Below are 27,039 nucleotides of genomic sequence, written 5' to 3' on the forward strand. Positions count from 1 at the left end.
TGCTCTGTTATTGTGGGTTGGGGTTTCTGTTGTTTTACTGGCTGAATAGTGACATGCATTGTCACACTCTGATGTGCAGTGCTTTGTATGTAAGGTTGCTCTTTGCATTAACAGGGATCACTCATATAAATCCCCAACCATGAGAAACTCAAGAGACTAGCCAGGAAGTGTACAAGTGTTCACACTGGCTCAGTTTTGCTGTGTTGTGATGAACATGTGTGTGTGTGTGTGTGTGTGTTTCTACTAAGCAGAATCAGAACTGCTGTGCTGTGTCATACATAGGCCCTAGTGCTTTCAGCCGGTGGCGATTCTCCTTTTCCTCTGGTACCTGTGCTCTCGGAGCAGAGGGATCTGCTTTCTGTCACTCTGTCACCAGTAAGGGGTGGAGGGATGTATTGTGACAACTGTGAAGCATAGTTACACTACGACTCACATGCATCATGCTTTCTGCAGACCGTAGGTTCTAAGTGGTTTTGTTATGTGGTGTTCAAGGTTTCAGCGTAGAACTGGACCGCGTGAAGAACCTGCCCTACTGTGAGACAGAAACGTTTGAAGTACAGTTTGATCCACGTAGTGCCAACTTGCCCTTGGGAGATGTGGAAGTGCTCCTGCCCATCAAGGTATGAGGTATTCTCCAGCCCCGTAGCCTTCACTCTCCATCCAGGTTTGAGTCACTCTCTTAGCCCGGCTTCCCCAGCCTGTCACGGTTCAAGTCTGCAGTTAGTTCTCCTCCAGACTTCTCACCAGGGGGCTATGTTGTGTACTCAGGTTGTAGCTGGCCCGACGTTTCACATCTGCCTTCGTGCCAAGGTGACCATGCCTTCACTCTGCATCTCCAGCAACAAGCTGGAGTTCTCCTCCATCCAGTGTGGGCAGTGCCAGGTGGAGACCATCCAGCTCCACAATCAGCTGCAGATCACTTGCGAATGGTTCATCACCAGTAATGAGTGCATCAAAAAGGTAAAGCAAAGACAGCCAGTGACGTCCCTGCCTCCTTCCATTACCGCCACTCCCCATTGTGCCCTCAGGCCTCAGTTCCACAACCCTTATTGCACAGAGTAGCACTTACCTCAGTAATGACTCAGTGAGTAAGGATTGTAGATCCAGGACCTACAGCAGAGTACCAGCCTGCTCCAGCCATAGAGTCAGCTTACTAGGCCGTGGATGCGTTTTAAGACCCAATAGTCAAACAGCTGATGACATTTGCTGAGCTGATACATTTGAGCTGCTAATGTCAAAGCTGTGAGCCAAGTGGGAATTCCCTTTTTAAGAACATCATGGGAACATCATAGCGCCTTTCATGCTCTGTTCTGCAAACAGGAACATGCTTGATTCATGAGCCCCATGTGTCATTCCTCAGACCAGGAGATGCAGGGAGCACAAGGCTGCCCAGGGGATTGTGGGAAGAAGGAATGATACTCTGCAACATCTCTGGTAGCGAAGCAAGGGCCAGCATTGATGAGCTCTGAAGAAAGTCTCATGCAGCCACGGCTGGTCCCTCCACTAAGGGGACTTTGAGAGAGGAGAGAAGAGGAGGAATTGCTCAGCTGGAGATTGGGGAGGAGGTGGGAGAAGGCCTGTTCTCAGCATCCCCTAGTCTGTTTTGAAATTCCCACCCATACTGTTTAATTCTTGTAACTATCATCAGGAGTAAAGTGCTGTAGCTAAAGGTTTTTGAACCTGGGTAATTGGAGCTGGCTCTGATTGTCTGGAATTTGTCATCTGTTTGTGCCTTGCCTCTCTACTAATTCCCTGGCCGTCTCCTTCCATCATTCTTTATCCCCGGCCTGAGCGGTAACATGCTTCTGTGTTTCTTGTTGGTTAATTGAAACAGCTGTTTCTGACTGGTTACTTGGCTGGTCCATGTTCTATGAAGGCTGTGGCTGTAGCCGTGTTTCAGGGTCTGAGCTAATCGTTTGGGTTTGGGCAATCAGGTGGATAAACGCTTGCCAGCCAGCCTGCGGCGGAAGCTGCGTCAGGAATTCAAATCAAAGCCCCCTATCTTTGAGATGGTCCCCTCATCTGGGATGCTGGCTCCGGGGGAGCGACTCAATGCGCAGGTCAAGTTTGCACCACTGGAAGAGGTGAGATTGTCTAGTAATTACCAAAGAAGGGGGAGGCAGTGTGGTGTGGTGGTGAAAACCCAGGGCTGGTGCCTCTGTTTCCCCCTTTGTGCTCCCAGAGTGCAAAGTGCTGCTAGCCTACTACTTCTCTATGACCCCCAAAGCCGTCCCTTGGGTAAGGGGAATCAGGGCGACCACTCCAGGCCCCATGCTTAGGGCGCCCCCATGCTTCAGTGTGCATGTGTCTTGCGGGGTGCACTAGGCCAGCCCAGTGGGGTGGAGTTAGGGATGCCTGGGGAGCCAGGCTGGCTCAGGGGGTGGGGTTAGGGGTTAGCGGTGGGTCTGGCACTGGCAGCAGGGCTTAGGCCTGCGCTCACCAGTGGGAAGTACGCATTGTATTTCTTTTTCTTGCTCAGTCTCTGGCAGCAGCAGCAGTGACCCCAGCTCGCCCCGCTCTGCCCTGCCCCGCCGGCTCCTGGTGTCACCCGCTGCCACACCAGCCGCCAGCGTCCTAGTGCCGCCAGAACATGCCAGTGCCCAGCTGACCCCATCCAGTGCCCTTCTGCCCCAGACCCTTCCCTTTTCCAGGACCTCCCAGCACAGCGGGCCCCCTCACCCCGAGCACCTGTGACTCTCCATCGTCCCTTGCCCCCCAGCACTGGTGTCCCCTCCCCACACCAGATTTCACCTGTATAAAAATGTTAAGGGGGTCCCATAGAGGCTGATTTGTCCCGGGCCCCGCACCCTGCTAGGGACGGTCCTGATGACCCCCTTCCTATGGCTTTTATAACTGGGAGCGCTGCCCCATCACTCTGGGAGCAGCCTTTCCACCTTTAACAACACAGCTCTCCTAGACTCCCCATCAGTGCTGCCACCAAACTCTGCCTCCCGAGATAACTGTCCCATGAAGGGGGGAAACCCCAAGGGCCATCGAGCCTGGTAGCCTGTCTCTGACAGTGGCCAGTGCCAGATGTTTCAGCAGAAGGTGTAAGAGCTCCTTAGATGCAGGCTGATCCACCCCCATATAAGTCTCACCTGTTCTGAGGCAGTGCTGCCAGGCATTATGCTCAGGTAGTGCGGCTTTGGGAAGAGGTGAATCACTCTCTGCACTGTGTGTCATTTGAACCTTTCTGTTAAGGCTACAGCTCATTTCGCCACTGGCTTTGTGTTGTACATTCACCAAAGACAGGATGAAATCACCCAAAACATCATCTTGGCTTTGTTATACAAGTACCCAGATGCAGTGCTGGGTCCTGGAACCACCTGGGCCCTGAATGCAAATACACTGAGATATGGGCCAAATTCACTGGTGATGTAAATAAATGGGTGCAACTTCATTGGCCCCTAGGGCCTTGATCTCACATAGGCCAGTAGTGCACTTGGACCCTGTGTGTTTCTTTGGAGCAAGGGGCATGAAGGAATCCCACGGGTTTCTCTTTCTCTTCCCAGAGGTTTTACACCAACCATCTAACAGTGCACATCTCCCAGAGCAGTGACCGGCTGTTGTTGCTTGTCTCTGGATACGGTCTGGAGCCACGGCTGGAGTTCACGCCCTCAGTGCTGGAGCTGGGGCCCCTGCTGCCATATGGTGTGGGGGATGAGGCAGAGGTGGTAGTGAAGAACCCATGCAAGTTCCCCATTGAGTTCTACTCCTTGGAGTTTGACCAGCAGTATCTGACTGAGGAGAGGGTGAGAGGAGAGGGAGTCCTGGCACCCCCCTTGTCACTTAAAACCTCTGAATGCTTCAGAGGTCCTGAAGTTCCAACTCTCTATTAAGCGGGACCAAGCACTAGAGGCAAACCATGCAGGAGAGCCCAAAGGGCCAGCAGCTGTGATGCTGGCATTGAAGAGTAGCTGTATTTCATTGCTTGCTTCCCAACTCCCATGGATTATCCCTGTTGCAGTCATTCCCTAGTCCCACAAACACCTCCCTCCATGTGCTATTCCAGAGAAATGGCCTCTTCCCTCCTCCACTGCCCTGTGACACCAGCACCTCCTGGCAGAGCAATTGGGAGCTAGTGGGAGACCTTTCACACTGAGTCATAGGCCTCGCACGAGGGGGCAGGCTTCAAGTGAATGGTGTCACAGCAGGCCTCAGGTTGACTTTGATCTACCGCTGTGGGAGGAGGCTGTGGTCCAGCTCTAGCAGCCAGCACCTCATATTACCCTGTAGCCCCATCCGGCAGATGCAGGCAGCTGCGCTGATGGGCTGCAGAGGGGTTTGGGGCCAGCCCAGTTCAGTTAGAGGGGAGGTCTCTACAACGCCTTTGTGGGAGAGAGGAGAAGGAAGAGGGGATATGAGAGGCCCCTGGGCTCTCTCTGAGGCACTCTGGGGAAGGAGGGAATGGATTCCTGGAAGCCTGACCTATGTCTGTGGCTTCTCTTCTTTTTGGCCACAGATTTTGCGGATGCTGAAGGGCTACGATTCCCATAACACCCTGCTGCTGCCCCCTCGCATCCCAGGTGAGAAGCTGCCTCCAGAGGTGCTGGAGTATTACAAAGAACAGAAGAGGATTCCAGATGAGCTAGCTAAGGCCAAAATGATGGAGGCAATAAGCCAAGAGAACGGTGAGGACTCTGAACAAAGTGCAGCTTGTTCTAGACTTTCAAGGAACAGAACTGACCTTAGCTGTGTCTAGGATTTTCCCCAAGGCTACATGTAAGTGGAAATGCTGATGGAGGAAACCCAGATATCCACATGGAAACACCGTACTGGCTGGCCTTCTATAGCAGGCCTTGTCTGCAGCAGCCAGCAGTGCCCACACCAAGCACTGTATGTACTGGTCCCAGTTCTGCTCTGACTTACACTGGTGAATCTCCGTGGACTTTGATGGGTCACTCCTGACTTACAGGCTATGAGAGGAGACTTAGGCCCCATGTGCTCAGTGTAAATCAGGAGTATCTCCACTGATGTCACTCCCCCTTTGTACAGCAGTGTAATGGACTGAGAACAGAATCCAGCCCTTTAGACTCCTGTCACCAAAGACTCTAGGGTGTAGGCTGGAGCCAGAGCCCAAATGATGGGATTTCATGGATTCTTTTCATGCCACCCAGATCTAGCTCTTTCTACTCATTGTTACCTTAAATAATAGAGTCATCCATTCAAAGGCCAGGAGAGGCCATTGTGATCAACTAGTCTGGCCCCCTGTACAAGAGACTCCTCCACATCATGCCTATGTTGCAGAGGGTCACGGGGGTGATAGCCAGTGGATCAGTGGGGCAATGGTTTCACTGGTCCCAGACTGGCCCACTCTGCCCTGCCACTCCAAGCTCCACTGTGCACAGAAACAGGAGGATCCCCTGAGCGAGCTCCCAGAATCCTGCCTTCCCCTCACTCTGCAGAACCACATCCATCCTACTGCACCCATGCCCCTCCATGGCTGTGGAGGAAGAGCCCTGCCCCTCAATAATTCCGAGAACATGGTAGGACACAACACATCTCTCAACAGAGACTAACCTGAACCATGTACAATTACACGTAATGAGTCACTACCATACTGCAAGTGCATGAGAGATACAGGCCAGCAAGCTTTAGCAATCTAGCGCATGTATTTCCCCACTATGTTCGCACCTTGAAGAGCAGTGCTTTTCAGTTCAGCTACTGGCTGATTGCTCTGTGTGCAGCAAATTCCTCTGGTCTGTTGAATAGGAATTCATTATAAAAATAGAAAAGGCTGACACGCACGTAAGAATTACAAAGAACAGAAGCGGGATCCGCAGGGATCCAAGAGCCCCGAGAGCAGCCCGGCTTCCAGGGGGAGCTGTGCACAGAGCTGAGAGTCCAGGCTCTCAGCCCCCCACACTGCCCCTTTTACGTGCTTATCAGAAGAAGAAGGGCAGTGTGGCCATGAACCACCACAGTAATTACTGCAGTAGCTATAGACATGCCCAATGAACATTTGACCAAACATTCCTGCTGCAAGGGCTGTAATTTGCTGTTCATCATTTTGTATTAGCTGCTCTCCAGCTGTGAAAGTTTCAGTCACCCGATACTGAGGCAGAAATCATATTATGTGATTGATCAATCGCACACCACGAAGAGTACCTAATCAAAGAGAACCATTTGAGAAAAAGCCATGAGGTGAAATTGCCCTAGGCGCAGTGGGCGGCATATGGCTTGGGCATTGCCTGAACCTAGCTTGTACAGTAAGACAATCACAAATGTCAGATGGTGAATAGCCAAGTCCCACCATGTCTTCCTGCACTCAATCTCTCCTCCCTTCCCTCCTCTTCCTCCCTCTCTTCCCCTCCCTCCCTCCCCGGCTAGATGACGAAGAGAACCCATCTCTCTCCGAGCGCAGAGTGAAGCAAAATCCTTCTGGGACCACGCGCACTGGCTCCACCGGGATCACCATCTTTCCCTCCATCTCCGTTGTTGAGGAAAGCCGTTCTCACAAGGTGGAGTCTAAATTCGAGCAGGAGGAAGAGGAGGAGGAGGAGGAAGGTGCTGAAAAAGGACAGGGGCTAGGTAACCACTCCCAGCTCTCCAGCAGTTCACCATCCTCTGAGGTGGGAATGGCCCTGATAGAGGGCTCATGTATTCCCTGAATCATTTCACTGCAGACTTGGCCTCCTAAGCTGATCCCATCTCTCACCTTCTGAAAGTCATCAGGCCTCAAATCCTCTCCTCCACGTCATGCCTATGTTGCCGGGCTGGAGGGTCACAGTGGTGATGGCCAGTGGATCAGTGGAGCAATGGTTTCACTGGCCCCAGCCTGGCCCTCACTGCTCTGCCACTCCAAGCGCCACTGTGCACAGAAACAGGAGGATCCCGAGTGAGCTCCCAAAATCCTACCTTCCCCTCACTCCACAGAACCACATCCATCCTACTGTACCCATGTGCCTCCCTGGCTGTGGAAGCAGAGTGGGATTTTTTGCTCTGGTTGTGAAAAATTCGCACCCTCTCAGATCTGTGGGTTAGCACCCATGTAACGTAGTCTGGGATCCTTTCCTTTCCCTGGACAGGGTCCCCAGACTCTCAGCTGGACCTCTCATGATCCTTCCATTTGGCTCGATGTTAACTCCCCTTCTCCTTACAGAGGAGCTTGCCACTGACTCTGGAGGGCTGTATGAAACTCTGCGTCACTCCCTCCATTTCTCTGTTAACCAGAAACATCACTACTGAGCCATGGGAGGTGCTTTTCCCCTGCCAATGCCCAGCTTCGCCATCATTCTCAGATCTGGACACTTGGAGACTGAGACCACCACCAGGATTTGAGTGTGGGTCTCCTGCATGGCAGTGCAGAGCATTCCAACAAGGGAAGCTCTGTCACTGTCATGTGTGTGGCAGCTGCTTACAGTGTCACGAGCCAAAATGTATGGCAAGCGGTGGGCTAATAAGGGAAAAAGCTGGGAGCTGTAAAGAAGCAAATGATTGTTTGCAAACACTGCAGTCGATTCATAGAAGGGCCATGAAAATAATCTTCACAGTCAAATCTCCCTGTGTTGTGTTTCTTAACAATTTGACTGAGCAGAAGAGAAACCGCTGAAAGAGGAAAACAGCTCTCTGCTGGAGACCATTAAACTGCAGAGGAATCCCGCAGGGCCTTGGCAGTCTGATTCCCATAGCAGATTATTTGCTTGGGCCACACATTCAATCCCCAGTAGCAGGACTGCATTAAATGTCTGTTGCTATGTGCTGGTAATTATACTTCATACTCCCTGGGATCAAACCCGCAGGTGCTGCAAGGCAGTCAGTGTGATGTCATTTCCTGTGGTGCTGTTGGATAGTGGGGTGTATTGGGATGTGACAGAGTGGGCAGAACAATTTGAGTGTTTGTGGCAGACAGACTGGCTGTCCATTCCCCGCTCTGTCACCCTGTTCGCTTACCCTCCAGCAGCTGGGACACTTGCAGCAGTGAGTCGATGTTCTGAGAGGACACCAGGGACCACCCAGGAATGTCTGAGCACCCTTAGCTGAAGGCAGGATTGAGGCCCTTACTGTTATGCTAATCATGCCTTGTCCCCACTTGGCGAGTGTCCTTTTCCTGAGGACTCTCCCAAAGCACTGAGTGCACTGTCAGGGAATGGGGAAGGATTCTCTGAGACACTGGCATCTGGTAGAGTCATATGACCCCTTGTTTCTCTGTGGTAGAGTATCAGCGAAGCATTGATGGCAGCTGCAAGGAGGCTGTTGGAGAACTAGACAACAACCCCATTTCCAGAGCCATCGCACGCCACCTTGGCATCGATATCTCTCCAGAAGGTCGTGCAGCCAAGAACCGCAGAGGCATTGTCATCATAATCCATGGCGCTCCCCTTACAGGTGCAGAGACTGTTCTCTTCTGGCCAGAAGGATGGTAGGGGAGGAAGGGAAAGGCAGGAAAAATTATCTCAGTTGCTACGACAATGACAAATTCTTTCTCATTATCTTCACCACGTGGCCTAGAGCTGGGTAGGAGACAAAGATCCAAACCGGTGGTAGCTGGGCCGGAGATGGAGAAAATAAAAGTCCCACTCGGAGATGGGAAGTTGGGCCTGAGTCTCCCCGCAATTACCCCTGTATCTGACATTAGTATAACATCATTCGCATCAATAGAGTTAGTTGTGATTACACCAGTGATGACACCTATGTGGGAGGATAATTTGTTCGGCAGACATTAGGCCGCAGTGGAGCAGACATGGCAGCTCCAAACCCTGGAAGTGGAGGGCCCCATCTCTGGGGAAGGGAGCTGGGGAGGATTATGCGGAGTGCACTTTGAATTTTCCTTTCAAAAACAAACAAACACACACCCTTTGACCCAATTTGTATCAGGATCAGCTTGGTGACAACAAACTACACCCCATCTAGTGGTGAAAGACATCTCAGTGTCAGCTGGTCTGCAGAGAGGTGTAAATGGTGACACATGGACTTGGCATTCCATGAGTGTGCAAAACAGGACTCACTGACATGGGGGAAGAAGATAGGCATGTACAAGAAAAGCAGCTAGTGGAAGGCTCTAGAGATAAAGCCTCCCCTGGTGCTTTGTCTAATGCTCTAAAGGACATCATTTTTCCAGACCCTCCCATCTTCCATAGCCTTGTGTGTAAGTTACACTAGTTCTTCTTCGAGTGCTTGCACATTTCCATTCTGATTTGGGTGCGTGCATGCCCGAGCACAGCTGTTGGAAATATTTTCCCCTAGTGGTATCCGTCAGGTCAGCTCTGGTGTCCCCCTGCCCTGGTATCGGAGCATGCCTCGGTCGCCGTGGTTCAAGGCTTGCTCCGCCTGTGGGAAATCTATGCCCACCAGTGACCCACATTTGAGCTGCCTCGAGTGCTTGGACAGATTGCTGCCAAATCTGTCGGAAGTTTAAACCCTGCATGCAAAAGGACCAGGCAGCGAGACTCAAAGTTCTCCTAATGGAGGTGGTGCGAAGACTGACCTCGGAGCTGAGATCCGGCTTGGCACCAAGCACATCTGCTTTGGTGCATAGTGCACCTCTGGCTGATATAGAAGAGGCATCATAGTCACCATGAAAAGAGCCATTCGCTGGCACCGGAGGGAAGCAAGAAAGGAGACCAAGATAGAGCAAGCCCTGGGGCAGGCCACTCTCCCTCTTTGGCACAGCAACAACCACTGCTGCCAGCAGCCACACCAGTACCGCAAACCCCACAAAGGGAGCAACACCGCCCCGCAGCACCGTGCCGAGCAATTTGCAGTCCCTTCCATGCTGGAAGTGCGTGCAGTGGAGAGACACTTGTTGACTCTGCCAATACCAGGATCACCTGGCAGCCAAGATGCAGCACCTCCGGCTCCACCCACTAGTTCAAGAGCGGTGCTTAGACCACTTTCCAGGGGAAAGCCTATCCTGATCACTTCACATGGACATCGCTGCAGCACTGTTCCCCAGCACCAGGAGAATCGGCACCACCATGGTCTCCCCGCTCCTCGTCGGACCTGTTCCATGCACCGATGGGACCATCGGGGCTACAGACACCACTCCCCGTGCCCATCGGTGACCCTGGGAGCTCCAGTGCAATGTTGTCACAGAGCGCCTGGCCCATTTATCCATGGGAATCGACACCCATGCAGTGGCCTTTCTGGAACCCTGGGGGTTTTCCCTGAGCCAAAGCTCTAGCTCGTGGTGCTCCGACTCAGTCATGTAAGAGAGTAGGGTGCTGCTGGTGCCTCACTGAGGGACCCTGGAACCATCGGCTGGTACAGATGCGGAGGGCTGGCCCCGGTACCAAGCCGGTCACTGGGCTCGGCCCACAACCCAATACCGATCCCAGTGCACAATCCAGTACCAAAGTCAGTGCTGATCAGCAGGCACAGGTTCCCCAGGCAGAGGAAGAGCTGGAGGTGGGGACAGCTTTTTATGCCCGTTCCTCTTCTTCTTCACCTGAGGAAGAAGTGGTGTCAAAGGTGTCGTCTCCTTCTCAGGGCGATTTAAGGGCCCACCAGGACTTACTGAATCTGGTGGCGTCCGATCTGGGCTTACAGGCACAGGCCATCGAGTAACCACCCCAAGGCTTCTTGGACATCCTGGCAGCAACAACGCCCACAAGAGTTGCCCTTCCACTGCGTGAGGCGATTATGAAGCCCAGCAAGGTCCTCTGGCAGACCCCTGCCTCCCTCCCACCCACCGCCAAGAAAACTGAACAGAAATACTTTGTGCCTGCCCAGGGCTCTGAATTTTTCTTGTCTCACCCTCCCCCTGGGTCACTCATGGTGGCGGCAGCCAATGAGAGGGATTGTCAGGGCCAGAAGAGACATACATCAAGGGCAAAAGACCCCAAAAACTTGGACCAGCTTGGGAGGAAAGCATATTCAACAGGAGGTCTTCAACTTCGCATAACGAACCAGCAGGCTCTGCTGGGTAGCTATGATTTTAAATATGTGGGAGACTCTGAGCAGATTTAAAGACAAACTCCCCCAGGACAATCAGCAGGAGTTCTTGGCCCTTGTGGATGAGGGCAAGTCGGTTGCCAGAGCCTCCCTGCAAGCAGCCTGGATGCAGCTGATTCTGTGGCCAGATTGCTGTCACTGTGCTCAGAAGCTCATGGTTACAGACCATCCTGGCTCCAGCAGGAGGTTCAGCAGACTTTGCAGGACTTGCCCTTTGAAAACCCTTCGCTCTTTTCAGAGCGAACAGATGCGAGGTTCCACAGCCTTAAATACTCCACGGTGACACTAAAGTCCCTGGGTTGCACAATCCTGCATCGCTTAGGAGACCATATAGGCCCCAGCAATATGGCTGCTACGTCCCTCAGCAGCCACGTCATGATTAGAGGGGGAGAAGGAACAGGGGGTTTGCATGCAGGCCACCTCCATCCTCCTCCTACACAGGGCCTTCTCAATCAGGCCTATGCCACTCAGGCAACTTGAGACACTCGTTTTGATGAGGTGCTCAAGGATGGCATACCAAACCCCCAGATTCAGGATCCATCCGTTATCTTCTCCAACCACCTTTCCCACTTCCTCAAGGCCTGGGAACGGGTTACTTCCAACCGCTGGGTTTTGAGTAGAGTCGAGGTATACCCTCCAGTTTATTTCTACCCCTTCTTCCCACCCACCTTCCCCATTCCTCTTCAGGAACCCTTTTCATGCGCTTCTTCTGGAGCTAGAATTGCAGTCACTTCTCCGGGTGGGATCCATGGAAGAAGTTCTGCTACAACTAAGGGGAAAGAGGTTCTATTGCCACTGTTTTCTGATCCCCAAAGCCAAGGGAGGGCTCATGCGGATCCTGGATCTGCGTGGACTCAGCTCATACCTAAAAAAAGCTGAAGTTCTGCATAGTCCCCCTGGTGTCCATTATCCTGTCTCTAGATCCGAGGGATGGGTATGCTGCCCTCGACTTGTGTGACCCGGAGTCCCAGGGGAGCCAACAGGTCACTCAGGGTGAACTGAAAAGAATGGGGCAGACAATCCCCAAAACTGGTGGATATTCCAATACTTAGATTCACCAAGCCAGCACAAAACAGCCTCTATAATACCTCACTGGTTACCCGGAAGCCAATAACAGTTCTCTTAAAGTAACCCAGCCTCAGGCCTCCACCCAGACACCCAAGTCAAATATGATGAGGATTACTGAAAATGTTATTCATCATATAAAAAAGTTCTACCAATCCCAAAGGATCAGACACCTTTCCTCCCAGGTTGATGAATATTCCAGATCTTATCTAAATATACACTTATGGCCAATTCTTATTAAACTAAACTAAACTAAAATTTAAAAAGAAAAGAGTACTGGTTAAAAGATCAATATACATACAGACATGAATACAGTACATGAATACAGTACATACTAGTTCTCAGGGACAATACATCAGCCATGTGTTACATCAACAGACAAGGTGGGGCCTACTCATCCCCTCTTTGTTGAGAGGCAACTCTTCTATGGGAATTCTTCATCACTCATGTGATCGAGCATCAAGAATCGTATCTACCAGGCGTACAAAACCAGCTCACAGATCACCTCAGCAGGTTCTTTTCCACTCACCACGAGTGGTCCCTTTGCATGGATGTTGCATGGGACCTCTTCCGCAGGTGGGAGTCTTTGCCACTTGCACCAACAGGAAATGTCAATAATTCTGCTCCCTGAGGGGCCACAGCCTGGGGTCCATCACGAATGCCTTCCTGCTAAAGTAGTCATCCCACCAGTTTTACGCTTTTGCACCCATCCCTTTGATTCACAAGTTGCTGACAAAGATCAAGCAGGATTGGGCCCGAGTTATTCTAATAGCTCCGGTTTGGCCCAGATAGCACTGGTACTCCGCACTCGTTCAGCTGTCCATGGAGGTACCGGTCAGCCTGCCACTCCACCCAGACCTGATCTCCCAGGACCCAGGGAACTGTTCTACCCAAACGTCAGCTTCTTGCATCTGAAAACTTGGAATCTTCATGGCTAAACCCTGATGAGCGAGCTTGTTTGGAACAGGTGCGTAAAGTCCTCCTAGGCAGCAGAAAACCCTCCACAAGGACAACTTACTGGACTAAGTGCAAGCGTTTCTCTCTCTGGTCTTCCCAACGTGGAGGGTCCCCTATGGAGGCTTCACTACAGCTCATCTTGCACTACCTCCTATCTCTGAAGGAGCAGGGCCTGGCCCTCTCCTCAGTCAAGGTCCACCTGGCAGCAATCTCAGCAATCCACCCGAAAATAGACAATAGGTGGGTCTTCCCACATGAGGTGGTAATTCGCTTCCTTAAAGGCCTAGAGAGGATATTCCCACAGATAAGGGATCCGTTTCCCCCATGGGATCTGAATCTTGTCCTTTCGAAATTGACGGGGCTGCCTTCGAGCCACTAGCAACATGTTCACTGGTGCACTTGTCTTGGAAGGTGGCGTTTCTAGTGGCAATCACCTCGACCAGGAGCGTGTCAGAGATTCAAGCACCATAGAGCCTCCTTATACAATCTTCTTTAAGGACAAGGTGCAGTTACTCCCGCACCCAAGTTTCCTTCCCAAGGTGGTGTCCCAGTTTAACTGCAACCAACCTATTTTTCTAACAATTTTTTGCACTAAACCACATGCAAATGGGGAGGAACAACACTTGCACTCTGTGACGGGGCAGAGTGGCCCCGCACTGGTACCGCAGGGGTTAACCCTTCCTTCCTGGCAGAGGAAGCCCCGCCCCAGAAGCCCTGCTGGGCATGCTCCAACTGGAGAATAGGTATAAAAGCCTGCAAAGGTGCTCAGTCTGGGCTGACCACTGGAGGAGAAGGAGGCACACCGCCAGCTCCTGAGGAGGGACGGCCAACGCTCCAGGATCCAGCCAAGCTGGGATGCACCTGGCGTCCCAGACAGAGGTCCTGACCGGAGGGGACGGACTGGAGGACCCCCCACCCCAGGAGTGAAGAACACGGCGGTGAAGGTAGGAAGTGACACAGGAACTTTAGAGACAAGCAGCGTTAAAGTTGCACTGACGCTTGGTGTGTTGCGGGCGGATCCCCGGAAACCCCGCCAATAGGAGGGCCGGGTCCCCCTACCACTTTGAGCATTGGGATACACTTCCCCGCCTGAGAGGGGGGAGCTATGGACTCTGGCTGCTGGGCCACCCTGCCCTGATACGCGGGGCGAGTTGCATGGACTCAGACTGTTAGGTCCCACTTCCCCGACCAAGGGGCGAGCACGGGGAAACCGGCCATTGGGCCGCATCGGAACTCCCTTAAAGGACCGGCATGGGAATGTAAGAGTGGCGAGGCCCCGACACCCCATCCGCCCCTGTCACAAAGGGGCATTGGACCTGTCACACACTCCTTGGATGTTAGATGAGCCCTGGCATTTTATATCGAAATGAGCATTCCGTAAGTCTCCGCAACTCTTCATAGTCCCTAGCCTCAGCAGCGGCTTTCCTGGCCCAAGTCCTTATTCAAGATATATGCAGGACAGCAACCTGGTCCTCGGTACATACTTTTTCTACACACTATGTCATTACTCAACAGGCCAGAGATGATGTGCAGCTTGGCCAAGCGATGCTCCAGTTGGCTTGCCCTTGAACGCCGAGCCCAGTTTGAATGGACACGTGCAAGCAGCTGAAGAAGGAAAACCAGTTACTAACCTTTCTGGAATGGGTGTTATTCGAGATGTGTTGCACATGTCCATTCCGAGACCGACCCACCAGCCCCATTCTCAGAGTGGCTGGTAAGAAGAAACAGAGGTGCACGGGCCACCAGGGGACACCAGAGCCAACCTGATGGACACCACTAGGGGGAAATTCCAGCAGCTGTGCTCCGGGTGTGCACGCACCCAAATCGCAATGGACTCTTGCAACACATCTCGAAGAACACCAGTTATGGAAAGGTCAGTAACTGTTTTATTTGCACACTGTTCAGTGCCAAAGTGGTGCTAGCTATATCACTTCACCACTAACACGGCTTTTCTTACCAGCCTGGCTCCAGTGTGTGACTGATGCTGCTGTTTACATACCTGCTGAATTGGACATGGAGGAATCTGTGGGATTTGTGCAGTCTTTAACTACCTGTTAGTTTGATGCCCTGAAACAAACTCATCCCTGGTATAACTCCATTGAAATTAGTGGGCCAAATTCATCCCCATTCATGCAACCAGTGTGAGATTAGATTTATGCCCATACCCATAGTATCCATCTCGTCACTGGCATCACTGGCCATTCTTTTTTAAAGTGACTATCACTCTGCTATTCATAGGGGTCACAAATCCCACACCAGGCTATTTCAAAGCATTTGCTCATACAATGCCTAGATAAAGATGCAGCACACATGAATGTCAAAGAGACTTTTGTTTCTTAAAGGAAAGACAACTGCTGCTGTCACCTTGGCCAAACACTACAGTGCTGCCTGCCTATCCATTGACTCTGTGGTACTGGAAGCCCTCTCCGACAGGAGCAGTTCCGCGGGGCTTCGTGCACGGGAGCTATGCATCAGGGCCGCCATAGAGCAGGCACATCGGGAGTCAGAGGAAGCTGGTAAGGGCTCAGACCTTCAGCAGCACAAAGGCTGGACAGCTGTGCTGCACAGAAATGCTGGGTATGACCCCAGCACCATTTTGATAATATAGCCTTTCCATCCCCTCCCTGTATTTTCTCCCTCTAGTGCATTGTTGTGAAGACTTTTCAGCAACCCATGGGGGCTCTTGGTAACCACAGGGATGGGTGGAGGGAGCTTTGATGCATTTGGGTATGAAATCCCATGGGGAGCACCACAGATGGTAGAAGCTGGAGCATAAAGTGATCTTCTCAGTTTGCAGTTAAATTACCACCTCTAGTTGAATAGCAGTAATGCTGGACAATAATGGATTTCTAGCCTTGAAATCAAGAAGATTGAGGGTTCAGAGGTGCAGAATCCCCAGTAATGCAAAGTCCAACTTGCAGTTTGTAGTGGCTCTTGCCTGTTAAAAATCTTTCGGTCTCTGGTGTTAGTACCTAGGCATTCCATTCCATTGTGATGCTCTGGATGTATTCCTTTTCAGAATAGAGATAAAACACTTTGGTGCTTTTCTAAGGGATTGCCCTAACTCGTGGGTGGTAACAGCCACTCTGCCTAGGCTTCATGCTATGATGACCCAGAAATGCTTTTCATGATATCTTGTTACTGAAGTTGAAGTCCCCTGCAGCGCCCATTAAGATCCAAAATGATTGGCTTGAAAAGATAGTGATTTAATGAGCATGGGGTGTGTGAAACAATCCTCCAGGTCACTTATACAGCGAGTTACATAAAAATACAAATGGATTCATTCAACATCTTTGAAGGTTTTGTGCAAAGAAGTTTCTCCTGCAAATTCTCTCAGGAGAGTCCTGCTCTTAGGTCCTGTGCCCTGACCCCTGTGACCTGGTGAGCTCCATACATTAGCACACGCGGAGCTGGCAGCCTGAGGGTGCTGTGTGCTCCCGGGGTCCTGCTTTGAGGGCTAAAATTCCAAGCAGAGGGACAAGGAGACCCCAAGGCTAGAGAGGGTTAATAGGAACGAGTTTCGTGACAGTTTGTGCCCAAACATGGTGCAGGCAAGAGGTGCTGCATTGACAGCCCTGGAGACCAAAGCCTCACAGTTCCCCTTGGAACAGATACAGCACGAGCAGCACCAGCTGCTGCGAAAGGCCTTTGTGTGCTAACCCATTTGTCATGAGCTTTCCTTTGTGCTTGAGGCACATCTGCTGTCCACTTGGTGGACCACTGGGCTCTGTTCCTTGCTTCTTGGGGCAGAAGGATGAGTGGTTTAGTTCTAACAGTCATGTTAATCCCTCTCTACCCCGGGTTCTGCTCCTCATGGTGCAGTGAAGGTGGGGCCAGAGGAAGAGGTATTGATTTAGATGTTTCTGTTCTGCTGTCCATTTCCCTGGACAAACAATGAACTACAGAGCCACTTGCAATTGAGTCCTGGTCTCGCTGCAGTCAGTGACAGTCTGACAGAGGGTCATTCATTAATTTGCTCGACATCAGTATTTCTCTGACTGTGCAGGCTTTTATAACTGCCCATCACCACAGCATCTGAGCACTAAAAGTCTCTGGCTGTAGAACCCATGCATCCTCTTTTGCACTTTACCTTGACAGTGACAGAAACATGGGCAGAAACGTTTGTTCTGTGCAATCAGATATGACCCCGGTGCTAATGGCCAGCTTGTGCTTGAATGGCCTAATCCATTCTGGAGCTCCATGCTCCTGGGGAGGGTACGTGCTGTGCTGTGTCCCTTGGGAGAGTGTGGCATGCTCCCCTATGTATCTGGTCAGTCCGCTGGCAGGCAAAGGCAAGATGCCAGCAGGTTCAGCTCCAGTGACTTGGATGAAGAAGCGCGTGTTCATCCCTGGCAGTTTGAGGAACATTAACTGCTATAGCCTGTCTTCTGCAGATTGGATGTGATTTGCCCCTTCTCCCCCTGAGGCTGAGCTCCTCTTTCATCCTAGGTCAGTCTTCTGAGGGCTCTGCAGGGCAGACAGCTCTGAGCACAAGACTGAGTACTGAGGCTTTGGCCAAGCATACCATGGAGGGTAGCCAGCCGAGCTCCGAGACTAAAACCGGGCCACAGTCCATCACCTCCAAGAGCTATAGGAGCAGCACAGCAGTGGGCAGGGGGAAGTCAGAAGGCCATGCGTCGCAGGCTCAGAAGCAGCAGCACCAATCGGATCAAACAGGATCACAGGTGAAAGCGAATTCACATCAGTAAACAGATGGGATTATTCCATCACTCTTCTAACAGTGTGTGAGAAACTAGGACTCCTGCACGGGCGCTGACTGGCTCAGTGGGTTACTGCACTGCGCTTTCATCTCTGCTGACTTAGGGTTTCGACCTGTGTGCTCACAGGTAAAAATAAGCCTGGTGGTCTTGTTCTAGTCTCTAGTGGGGCTTAGTCTGTGTGATAAAAGCGCTATTGAATTAGGCAAAGTTGGCTACTTGAGAGACCTTGGGCTGGGAGGACTCTGGCACTGGGGAGCAAGGGCTGAGGGAGCGAGGGCTGAGGTGAATTTGCAAACTGTCCATGGGCCAGAGCTCTAAGTGTTTGATGAGGGTTGGTTGGTTGTTAAGCACCAGCTATGTGCTCCTCCCTTAACAGCACGCAGGCCCTGAAGAGTTTTAATTCTGAATGTTGGTGGGGATCTGACTCAGTGTGTTCTCTGTGTTAGTGTCATGCTCAGCTTGTATAGCAAGAGTAACTGAGGCTCAAAGAAGTTTGAAGGCCCAAATTTTCAAGTGTAGCCTCTAATTTTGGTTGCCACAGTTTTTGAGTGCTCAGCTGTGGGGCCTGAGCACTCACTATGCCAGCTGAAGTCAGTGAGTGCTGAGTAACTCTAAAATTCAGGTCTGAGGGACATGGAGCCCTGGCAGCCTAAGTCTGTAGACTCAGACTCTGAGAATCACTGCCATGGGCTGCTGCTTGCCACGCAGACATTTTCCCCTTTACTCAGCAAGTTAAGTACATCCAGGTTAACCCGAGGTGCATCAGTCATCCCCCTTGTGAAGCTGGGCGCCTGACCCCTTTGGAGGGCTAGCCACTCACTAACAGTTGGGTACCCATAAACCGAAGCACCCAAAATGAGGGCCCTATTGAAAATGTGTGTCTACGTGTCTTGCCCAAGGTGACACAGCAAATCAGGGGGAGAATGAGGACTAGGCCCAAACCTCCAGTGTCCCAGTCCAGTACCCTGGGCACAGACACCCTACCCAAGTGGTAGCCCTTGTGTTTTTCTAAATAAATATGTAGGTTGAGACAGAAAATAAAACGAACGGTCTGGATCCTGAGAGAGCTTTCGGAAAAGGGCCTGGCCTACACTAGTAAGGGGATGCTATGCTGTTATGGCAAATCTCCCTTGGAGACTCCGCTTAGCAGCTAAACAGATGTAGCTTATACTAGTTCTCTGAACAAAATAAGCTACACCAGCAAAAAGCACATTTTAGCCAGTATAACTTCCTTCCAGTATGGAAATATCCTAAAGAATCATACCCCTAACTGACCTTATTAAATTGGCTCCTGTTTCTAATGTAGACACGGCAATAGAGGGTCTCAGGTATCCACAACCAGCACAGCTAGGAGGCTGTCAGGGTTCCACTGTGTTGGGGTCAGTATTAAGGAACTTCACCATCCTGCTCCCTTCACACAGCTCCCAGGCCCAGGGGGAATGGGCATGCTGCCCCATTCTGTGGAGCGGTGCAGCCTCCTCCTGCTCCGAAGTGGGGGAGGGCAAGCAGTTGCATCTCCTCTTTGCTGCCTCCGTGGGTGTGTGCTGCCCCAGTGAGGGAGCAGTCCCTACACTCCCCCACGCTGCAGGACTGCGATTGTCCCTAGCCCTTGCCTACTCATGGGAAGAAAATTCCTCGCTTCCTGAGCTCCCTTACCATGGCCATGGACTGAGCAGCAGCCTCACGACTCAAGAATTCACAACACTAAGCCTGGAGGGAAGTGGGTGCTCAACTGCTTGGAAGGCCATACTCCAAGTGTCAGACTTGGAGGGCGTAAAATCCCCAGCATTTTTGTTTTTAAGAACAGGCTGGACAAACACCTGCCAAGGCTGGTCTAAGTTTTCCTTGGTCCTGCCTCAGAGTAGAGAGCTGAGCTTGATGACCTCCTGAGGAGCCTTCCAGTCCTATGACTTCTGTGTTTAAGTTGCACCATTAACATGTAACAGCAGTCTTAGCTGGTAGGGTGAAGGGGCTGACGTGATGGGCAGAAGAGATGAGCTTGGTCTACAGAGGAATTGTATGGATTTTTCTGAAGCATTTTTTTCCTTGCGGTGACGAATGCTGCAGGTTCCTCCCAGCCCTATTCCCAGTGCTCCCGTCCAGCGACGGCTCAGCATCAGTGCCAGCATGGGAGGAGAATCAGGCCTGATGAGCTGCGTGCTTCCTGAGGAGCTACTGGTGGAGATCCTGTCAGAGAGGATGCAGGTATGGCAGGAGCTCACCGGGGCAGAAGGAAATGCTGGTCATGAAGCTTGGTGTGTCGGGTGAGGATGTTTGTGTGAAGGGATGGGGAATGTGGTGTTGTCAAGGTTTGATTTAAATGATGTGTTAAGTGTGACAAAGTTCCTCCTCTGCCTTGGTGGGTCCTGCGCCTATTGGCAGATTTGCTCGTCTCAGAGACTCACAGCCACTCTCAGTTTGGCCACTTTTGCTAGTGGCTCAGACCTGCCGATTACTCAGCTAATCTCCTCACTGGCCAGCATGGGAAAAAGGAAGAACAACAATCCCCACAGTCTCTGCTGATCCACCATGTGGGTCAGGGAACAGCCCAGAGACCTTCCCCTCTGCTGGAACCCACAGTCCAGGTCAACTCCTCCTGGGTCTGATCAGGAGTTGGGAGGTTTGGGGAGAACCCGGGCCCACCCTCTACTCTGGGTTCCAGCCCAGGGCACTGTGGATTGCAGCTGTCTAGAGTGCCTCCTGGAACAGCTGCACAGCAGTTACAACTCCCTGGACTACTTCCCCATGGCCTCCTCCCAACCCCTTCATTATCCTCACCACAGGATCTTCCTCCTGGTGTCTGATAATGCTTGTACTCCTCAGTCCTCCAGCAGTACGCCTTCTCACTCCTAGCACCTCTTGCTCCCACCTCCTTGCAGGCACGCCACAAACTGAAGTGAGCTCCTTTTTAAACGCAGGTGCCCTGATTAGCCAGCCTGCCTTAATTGATTCTAGTAGCTTCTTAATTGGCTCCAGGTGTCCTAATTAGCCTGCCTGCCTGAATTTGTTCCAACAAGTTCCTTCTTGTTCTGGAACTGCCCGTTACTTTACCCAGGGAAAATGGACCTGATTAATCTGGGACTAATATATCTGCCTTCTAACACTCTCTTATGGCTAAGATCTAAGGACTGTCTATTAAAATGAGTTTTGGAATGGGGGGGCTGGAATAGGAGCTTGCTCTGTCCACCTCATGCATCGACCTGGTATTGCAGTATCTCCAGGAACTGTGCAAAAACAAAAACAAACCAAAAAAAACCCACTCTCCTGTAGCCCTCTGGCCTGGAAGAAGAAGGAGGGAGAGGGCTGCTGCTCCCGCTGCTGATACTGCTGCTGTTAGGCCCTGGGCTCTCCCTGCTGCTGCTCCAGCTGCTCCCCTGGCTAGGCCAGACACTGCGCCCCCCCCACCCCACTCCCGTTCTCTGCTACCTGGTTGCTGGCCAGCTGCTGGACCCCCCCACCCTCAGGTGCTGCTACTGCTCCAACTGCAGCCCCTTGGGGGGGGGCTGCTGGCCCGCTCCCCAGAGGTGGGGAGTGAGGGACCCCAGCCCCAGCTGTTGCTGCTGTGAACACCACCACCACCACCACCTGAGGGGTCCTTTCTGCCTGCCTGGACCATCACCTGGAGTTCCTGGAGCTGCTGCTGCAGCTGCCTGGAGCTGCTGAAGCCCCGAGGAGGAGAAGAAGAGGACCATCTACCAGTGGGGGAGCACCTGGAGACTTTGCAGACCACCGTGGAGGGGACCTTTGGAACTGAGTAACTTTCGAACTGTGCTCTTGTGGTGAGGGTCTTGACTGTGTTTGCAGGGACACAGGGAGTGTGGTGTGGAGCTGCCCCCCGATCCATCTGTGTCCCCCCCAACCCCCACCACTACCACCACCGCTGCCCCCTCCACCTCCCCCACTGGCTGTTTACCATCTGCCTCAGCTCCTGCCTCTGGACTCAGCTGCTTGCTTGGCTTGCCACACCCCGATTCCACCCTTTGGGCCAGAAGCAGCAGCCAGCCAAACTGACTTTGTGCAAGCGCACATGCCCCCCCCGGACTGCCCACCTCACAGCTTTTCCTGCCCCGCCCGTTTTCCCTCTGCAGCCTTTGTTTGCCCTGCCCCAGCCTCTGAAGCTAGCCCCTTGGTTTCCCTGCCCTAACTCCAGCCCGCTCAGCCCCTTGCTCTGTGCGCCCATGCCCCCTCCCATGCACTTGTGCCACTCCCCATTTTAGCTTAAACCCTCTTCACTGCACCCCCAATGCTGTTGTATCCCCCCGTCCCCCAGTGCAGCTAGAGGAGCCAGAATTCCACCCCACGTCGGCGACTGACCCCTAACCCCTGTTTTGTTCCCCCCGTCCAGCCCACCCCTTCTTGGCGCCCTCCTCCCCTGCCTGCAGCCTAGCGGGGAGGAGTGGTCAACCTGCTTCCCCTTTCCCCTCCTCTTTCTGGTGTCTCCCCTTCCCTCCCGGCTCATGATGGCGGGGGACGAGACAGGTCCAGCAGCTCCAGCTGCCCCTGCCCCTCTGTCACCCCCCCAAGCCTCTACCTCCGCTGCCGAACCACCTGCCGCCGCCCCTGCTGGGGCACCAGCAACGGCGGGCACCGGGGTGACCTCTGCTGCTGCCATGTCCCTCCCCCCCTCAGATTCGGGGGGAGCCCCCCAGCCGGCGGGAAGGGCCAGGGTAAGAAGAAGGGAAGGGCCCCGCCAAAAAGACCAGGCCCTCCATGGCAGGGGCTGCCCCCACTGCCGCAGCCCCACCACCGGCCGTGGCGTCCCTCCCCGCTGTTCCCCCCACCAGCTCTGCGGGTGCCCCTCCCCCAGCCCCCAGGGCGTACGCCCAGGTGGCAGCAGCCCCCCCGTCTGCCACTCCGTCATCTCTCCCGCCCACCGCCTCCGCGACCAGCTACAGTGGTGTTGCCGGCACCCAGTGCCGAGAGGCTGAACAACAGCTTGAGTTGGTTCGTTACCCGGTGTGCTACACCCAATAATTACAACGGGGTGGAGAAGCAGAAAAGTTTATTTGCAGCTGCAAAAAGGTACAGGAAGAATAAAATCTCAAATCCTGCACACAGAGCAGGAAGTTACACAGGCTTTTATACATCCTTTTTCCCAGCATACTTATTCAATAGCAAGCTGCCCCAAGTATTCATAGAGCCAGCCAATCCAGTTCCCAGCTAGTTCCCTGATTTTTTGTATTATTTGTTAAACTATACATAAAGCTGCTTTATTTAGCACTGTTTTTCCGTATTTGCCCTGTGTGGCCTTGCTTAATTTCAGGCAGTCTGACTCTGCAACATATTGCTGCAGATTCTCAGCATAACTGCTGTGTGTGCCTCCAGGCGGGGGGGCCAAGGACACTTGGGCCTAGTACGCAGAGCTGCTGCGAGTGCCTCCAGGCAGGAGTGGGGGCCAAGGACACTTGGGCCTAGTGTGAGTGGGCTTCATTGACACTCATGGTCTTTCATCCCCTTGAGTTACCTAGTGGCCATGCCCCAGTGTCCCCAACAGTGGCCAGGGCCCCTTCCCCACCATGACCAGGAAGCACGGCGTCCATTGCCTCCTGGTGCCCCCCTCGCCCCACGTGGAGACCTACGTGCGGGTGTTGGCGAGGGTGGTGGGGCCCACAGCCATTGTGGCGGCTCCAAAATGTACGGCAAGGTCGTCTTCTTCTTCGCATTGGAGGCCGCTGCCCAGGAGGCGGTGGAGAGGGGCCTGGCGGTGGGGGGCGTTCGTCCCCCTGGAACCGCTAGAGGACCTGGGTGTCCGCCTGGTCCTGACCTCCGTCCCTCCCTTTCTTCCCAATGCCGCCCTGTTACCCGCCCTCTCCACCCTGGGGAAACCCATCTCTGTCATCAGCCCTCTCCCACTGGGCTGCAAGGATCCCGCCCTCCATCACGTCCTCTCGTTCCGCCGGCAGGTGCAGCTTCAACTGCCGCCGACGGTGCGTGAGGGAGAGGCGCTCGAGGGGTCCTTCCTGGTCCCCTACCAGGGGGCCCGTTACCGGGTGCATTACTCCACGGGGGGGCCCGGTGCTACCTCTGCCGGGCGATGGGGCATGTCCAGAGGGACTGACCCTTGGCCCAGCAAGGACGGGCATCTGGGACCCCCGAGTCCCCGGCAGGGCACCGGCCCCGTCATCGCCGGCGCCCCTGGCTGCCCGGCGCCCGAAGCCGCCCCTCCTCCTTCCCAGTCCACCACTGCTTCCACTCGGGCCCAAGGGGCAGCTCCCCCAGTATGCCAGATGAGTGGGAGAGCCCCACCCCCGCTGCTTGCAATCTGGCGGGGCCCTGTCGAGGAGGGTGCGGCAGGGTCCCTGCCAGGCATGGGAGAGGTCCTGCCCCAGGGGGAATCTTCCCTCCCTCGTGCTGCCCCACCGTTACCCCCCCCCGAGTCCCTGAGCCATCGCCTCTGCCCCCTGACACGACCCCTGCTAGCCAGCCCCCCGATGATGCCATGGAGGGCTGGGCCCTGGTCCGGGGCAAGCGGAAGGCTCGAGCTCCGCTCCCCTCAGCCGATGCGGAGGCCCCCCAGAAGACCAGGAAGGGAGGCACCGATGCCGAGCCTTCCGCTTTGCCCACGGGTGTGTTCCATCCACCGGTGTCGGCTGGGGAAGACATGGCAGCACCGGAAGGCAGTATCTTCCCTCCACGGGAGTCCCTCCCCTCTGAGGCCCGCGAGGGAGCCCCTCCTGCCTTGGTACCATCTGAAACCTCTGTGAGCCGCGAGGCGACCGTCGCATCGGGTGCCGGTGGGGAGAACCCCAGGGTGGCGGAAAGCAATCTCACCTCCATATATGAGGAGATCGAGGCCCTAGGTCTGACCCTAGTCACCCAGGGGGAGGACAACCCTATGCCAGCGGGCCTCGATCTGGGCGACCTCACTCCAGGCCCCCTTTTCCCATGCTCCCTCCCCCAACCATTGCTTCCGCTTCCACCTCCGAGGAGCCCCTGGACTCCTCCATCAACCCGGCCGCAGAGGGCACCCCGCTGACGGCGACCGAGCCTGTTCAGGCAACAGCCAGTGCCACGCGGCCGGGACCCAAGCCACCAGGGGCACCCCTCGTTGGTGTGGAGCAATCAACCTCCTTCCCGGGCGGGGGCCCTACAGAAGACAGTCCACCTCCTGGTGCCGCGGCTGCCAAACCCACCATAGAGCCTGCACCCGGCATCACTGAGAGCCCCCTCCCCACCCCGCCAACCCTTGAGCCTGACCAGGAGGTGCCACCACCCAGCTGCTTGGCTTCTGGAGCCCAGACTCTCACCTCTGCCCCTGCCCCTGTCCCTAACCCCGATCCTGCCCTTGATCCACTTCCCGCGATGTTATTGCCACCCCTGGGGCTATCTCCTTCCCGTTTCCAGCAAATGACCCCCAGGGAGCGGCCTTTGTGTTTCCCTGCCCCGACCTACTAGGGGCTGCTATCTTCCCTCTGCCGCACCCTATTGCCCCAGGATTAGAGGCGGGCCATGTGGTGCCAGCCCATCAGGAGCCCTGTCAGGGGTCCGCACCCTGCCTGGGCGGGCCACGGGGCTGTACCAAGGGCCCCGTCGGGATGACGAGGAGACAGTAAACCTACCCCCCCATTGGCTGCGAGAGGAGCTGCGGGAGTTTTTAGAAGACGTCCATGGCTCCCGCAACAAGGTACAGCTTGCTCTCCAGCGATGGGGAGACTTTCATCAGATCCTCCGGGCCGCAAGGGCCCTTATTGGGGAGGATAAAAGGACTGGGAAGCAGGCTGCTGCAGCCTACCAGCGGGTCCGTGGCTTCCATGACTTGTTGCTCACATATGGGGTAGGTCACGGTTTGCTGCGTGGCCCAATGGGGGCTGCGAGCATCCCTGCCAGCGAGGATCCCCCCCAGCCCTCCTCATGGCTCCACTCATCTTCGCAACATTGAACACCAGGGGCTGTAGGATGGCTCTCCGCTGGTCCCAGGGGTTCTCCTTCCTTCAGGAGGGTGGGTACTCTGTGGTCTTCCTGCGGGAGACGCATACGGATCCGGCCGCCGAAGACAGCTGGCGGCTGGACTGGGGGGACAGGGTCTACTTTAGCCATCTCACAGTTCATACAGCTGGAGTGGCGACCCTCTTCTCCCCCAACCTACGGCCCGAGGTGCTGGGGGTCGCCGAGGCTGTGCCAGGCCACCTGCTGCACCTCCGGGTCTGTATGGAGGGGCTCATGGTCAACCTCGTTAACATCTATGCCCCGACATCGGGCCCGGAACAGCTGCAATTCTATCAGCAGGCATCCGCCTTCCTCGGCACCTTGGAGCCTCACGAGTGCCTGGTCCTGGGCGGGGACTTCAACACCACCCTCGAGGAGCGGGACCACTCAGGGACCGAGCAGTGCCCAGCTGCCGCGGACACCACCCGGATGAACACCACTCCCTGGTGGACATCTGGCACGACCACTACCCGGATGACATTTCCACGTTCACCTTTGTCCGGGTGGAGGCCCATCGGTCACGCCACTCCCGGTTGGACCGCATTTATTTATCACGCTTCCACATTTCATGAGCCCACTCCTCCAGCATCCGGCCAGTCCCATTCTCTGACCATCATTTAGCCACCGTGACGGCCTCCCTCTGCGCGGAGAGGCCGGGACCGGCCTATTGGCATTTCAACAACAGCTTGTTGGAGGATCTGGGCTTCATGATGTCCTTCCGGGAGTTCTGGCTGGCCTTGCGAGGGCAGCAGCATGCCTTTCCCTCGGCGTGGCAGTGGTGAGAGCTGGGGAAGGTGCACGCCTGGCTCTTCTGCCGTGACTACACCCGGGGCGCCAGCCGACAGAGGGATGCAGCGATAGAGCAGTTGGAACGGGAGGTCTTAGAGCTGGAGAGGTGTCTGGCCGCCAGCCCCGAGGATCCGCCCCTCTGCGGAGCGTGCCGGGAGAAGCGGGAGGAGCTCTGGGCCCTCGAAGATCATCGGGCCCGGGGCGCCTTTGTTCGATCCCGCATCGTCTCCTTCAGGAGGTGGATTGCGGCTCCTGCTTCTTCTACGCCCTGGAGAAAAGGAGGGGGGCCAAGAAACATGTCACCTGCCTTCTGGCAGAAGACGGCACCCCCCTCACGGATCCAGTGGAGATGTGCGGGAGGGCAAGAGCCTTCTACCAAGCCTTTTCTCCCTGGATCTGACCGATCCTAACGCTTGCAGAGTGCTCTGGGGGGAGCTCCCTATGGTCAGCACGGGTGACTGAGACTGGCTAGAGCTGCCTCTCACTCTGGCTGAGTTCTTGGAAGCCCTCTATCGCATGCCCACCAATAAATCTCCGGGCATAGACGGGCTGACCGTGGAGCTGTACCACGTGTTCTGGGATGTCCTCGGCCCAGACCTAGTCACTGTCTGGGCCGAGTCTTTGCAGAGTGGGGTTCTTCCTCTTTTGTGCAGGTGAGCCGTGCTCCCCTTATTGCCGAAGAAGGGGG

The 27,039-nt window shown here is 54.3% G+C and overlaps 1 protein-coding gene and 1 pseudogene across 1 annotated transcript in view; both read left to right on the forward strand.

The window, feature by feature from the left end:
* Positions 1–27,039, forward strand: part of HYDIN (HYDIN axonemal central pair apparatus protein) — a 387,143-nt gene that overhangs the window by 256,813 nt on the left and 103,291 nt on the right. The window contains exons 32-42 of the mRNA XM_077831048.1: positions 493–620; positions 769–960; positions 1,935–2,084; positions 3,513–3,752; positions 4,463–4,631; positions 6,331–6,531; positions 8,158–8,328; positions 15,258–15,431; positions 17,220–17,222; positions 17,365–17,600; positions 19,704–19,841. Of these exons, the coding sequence (XP_077687174.1) occupies positions 493–620; positions 769–960; positions 1,935–2,084; positions 3,513–3,752; positions 4,463–4,631; positions 6,331–6,531; positions 8,158–8,328; positions 15,258–15,431; positions 17,220–17,222; positions 17,365–17,600; positions 19,704–19,841 (1,802 nt within the window). The remainder of the gene's footprint in view (positions 1–492; positions 621–768; positions 961–1,934; positions 2,085–3,512; positions 3,753–4,462; positions 4,632–6,330; positions 6,532–8,157; positions 8,329–15,257; positions 15,432–17,219; positions 17,223–17,364; positions 17,601–19,703; positions 19,842–27,039) is intronic.
* On the forward strand, positions 20,721–20,873 carry LOC144273083 (U2 spliceosomal RNA; annotated as a pseudogene).

The sequence above is a fragment of the Eretmochelys imbricata genome, chromosome 12 (assembly GCF_965152235.1).
Source record: "Eretmochelys imbricata isolate rEreImb1 chromosome 12, rEreImb1.hap1, whole genome shotgun sequence".
Taxonomy (NCBI): domain Eukaryota; kingdom Metazoa; phylum Chordata; order Testudines; family Cheloniidae; genus Eretmochelys; species Eretmochelys imbricata.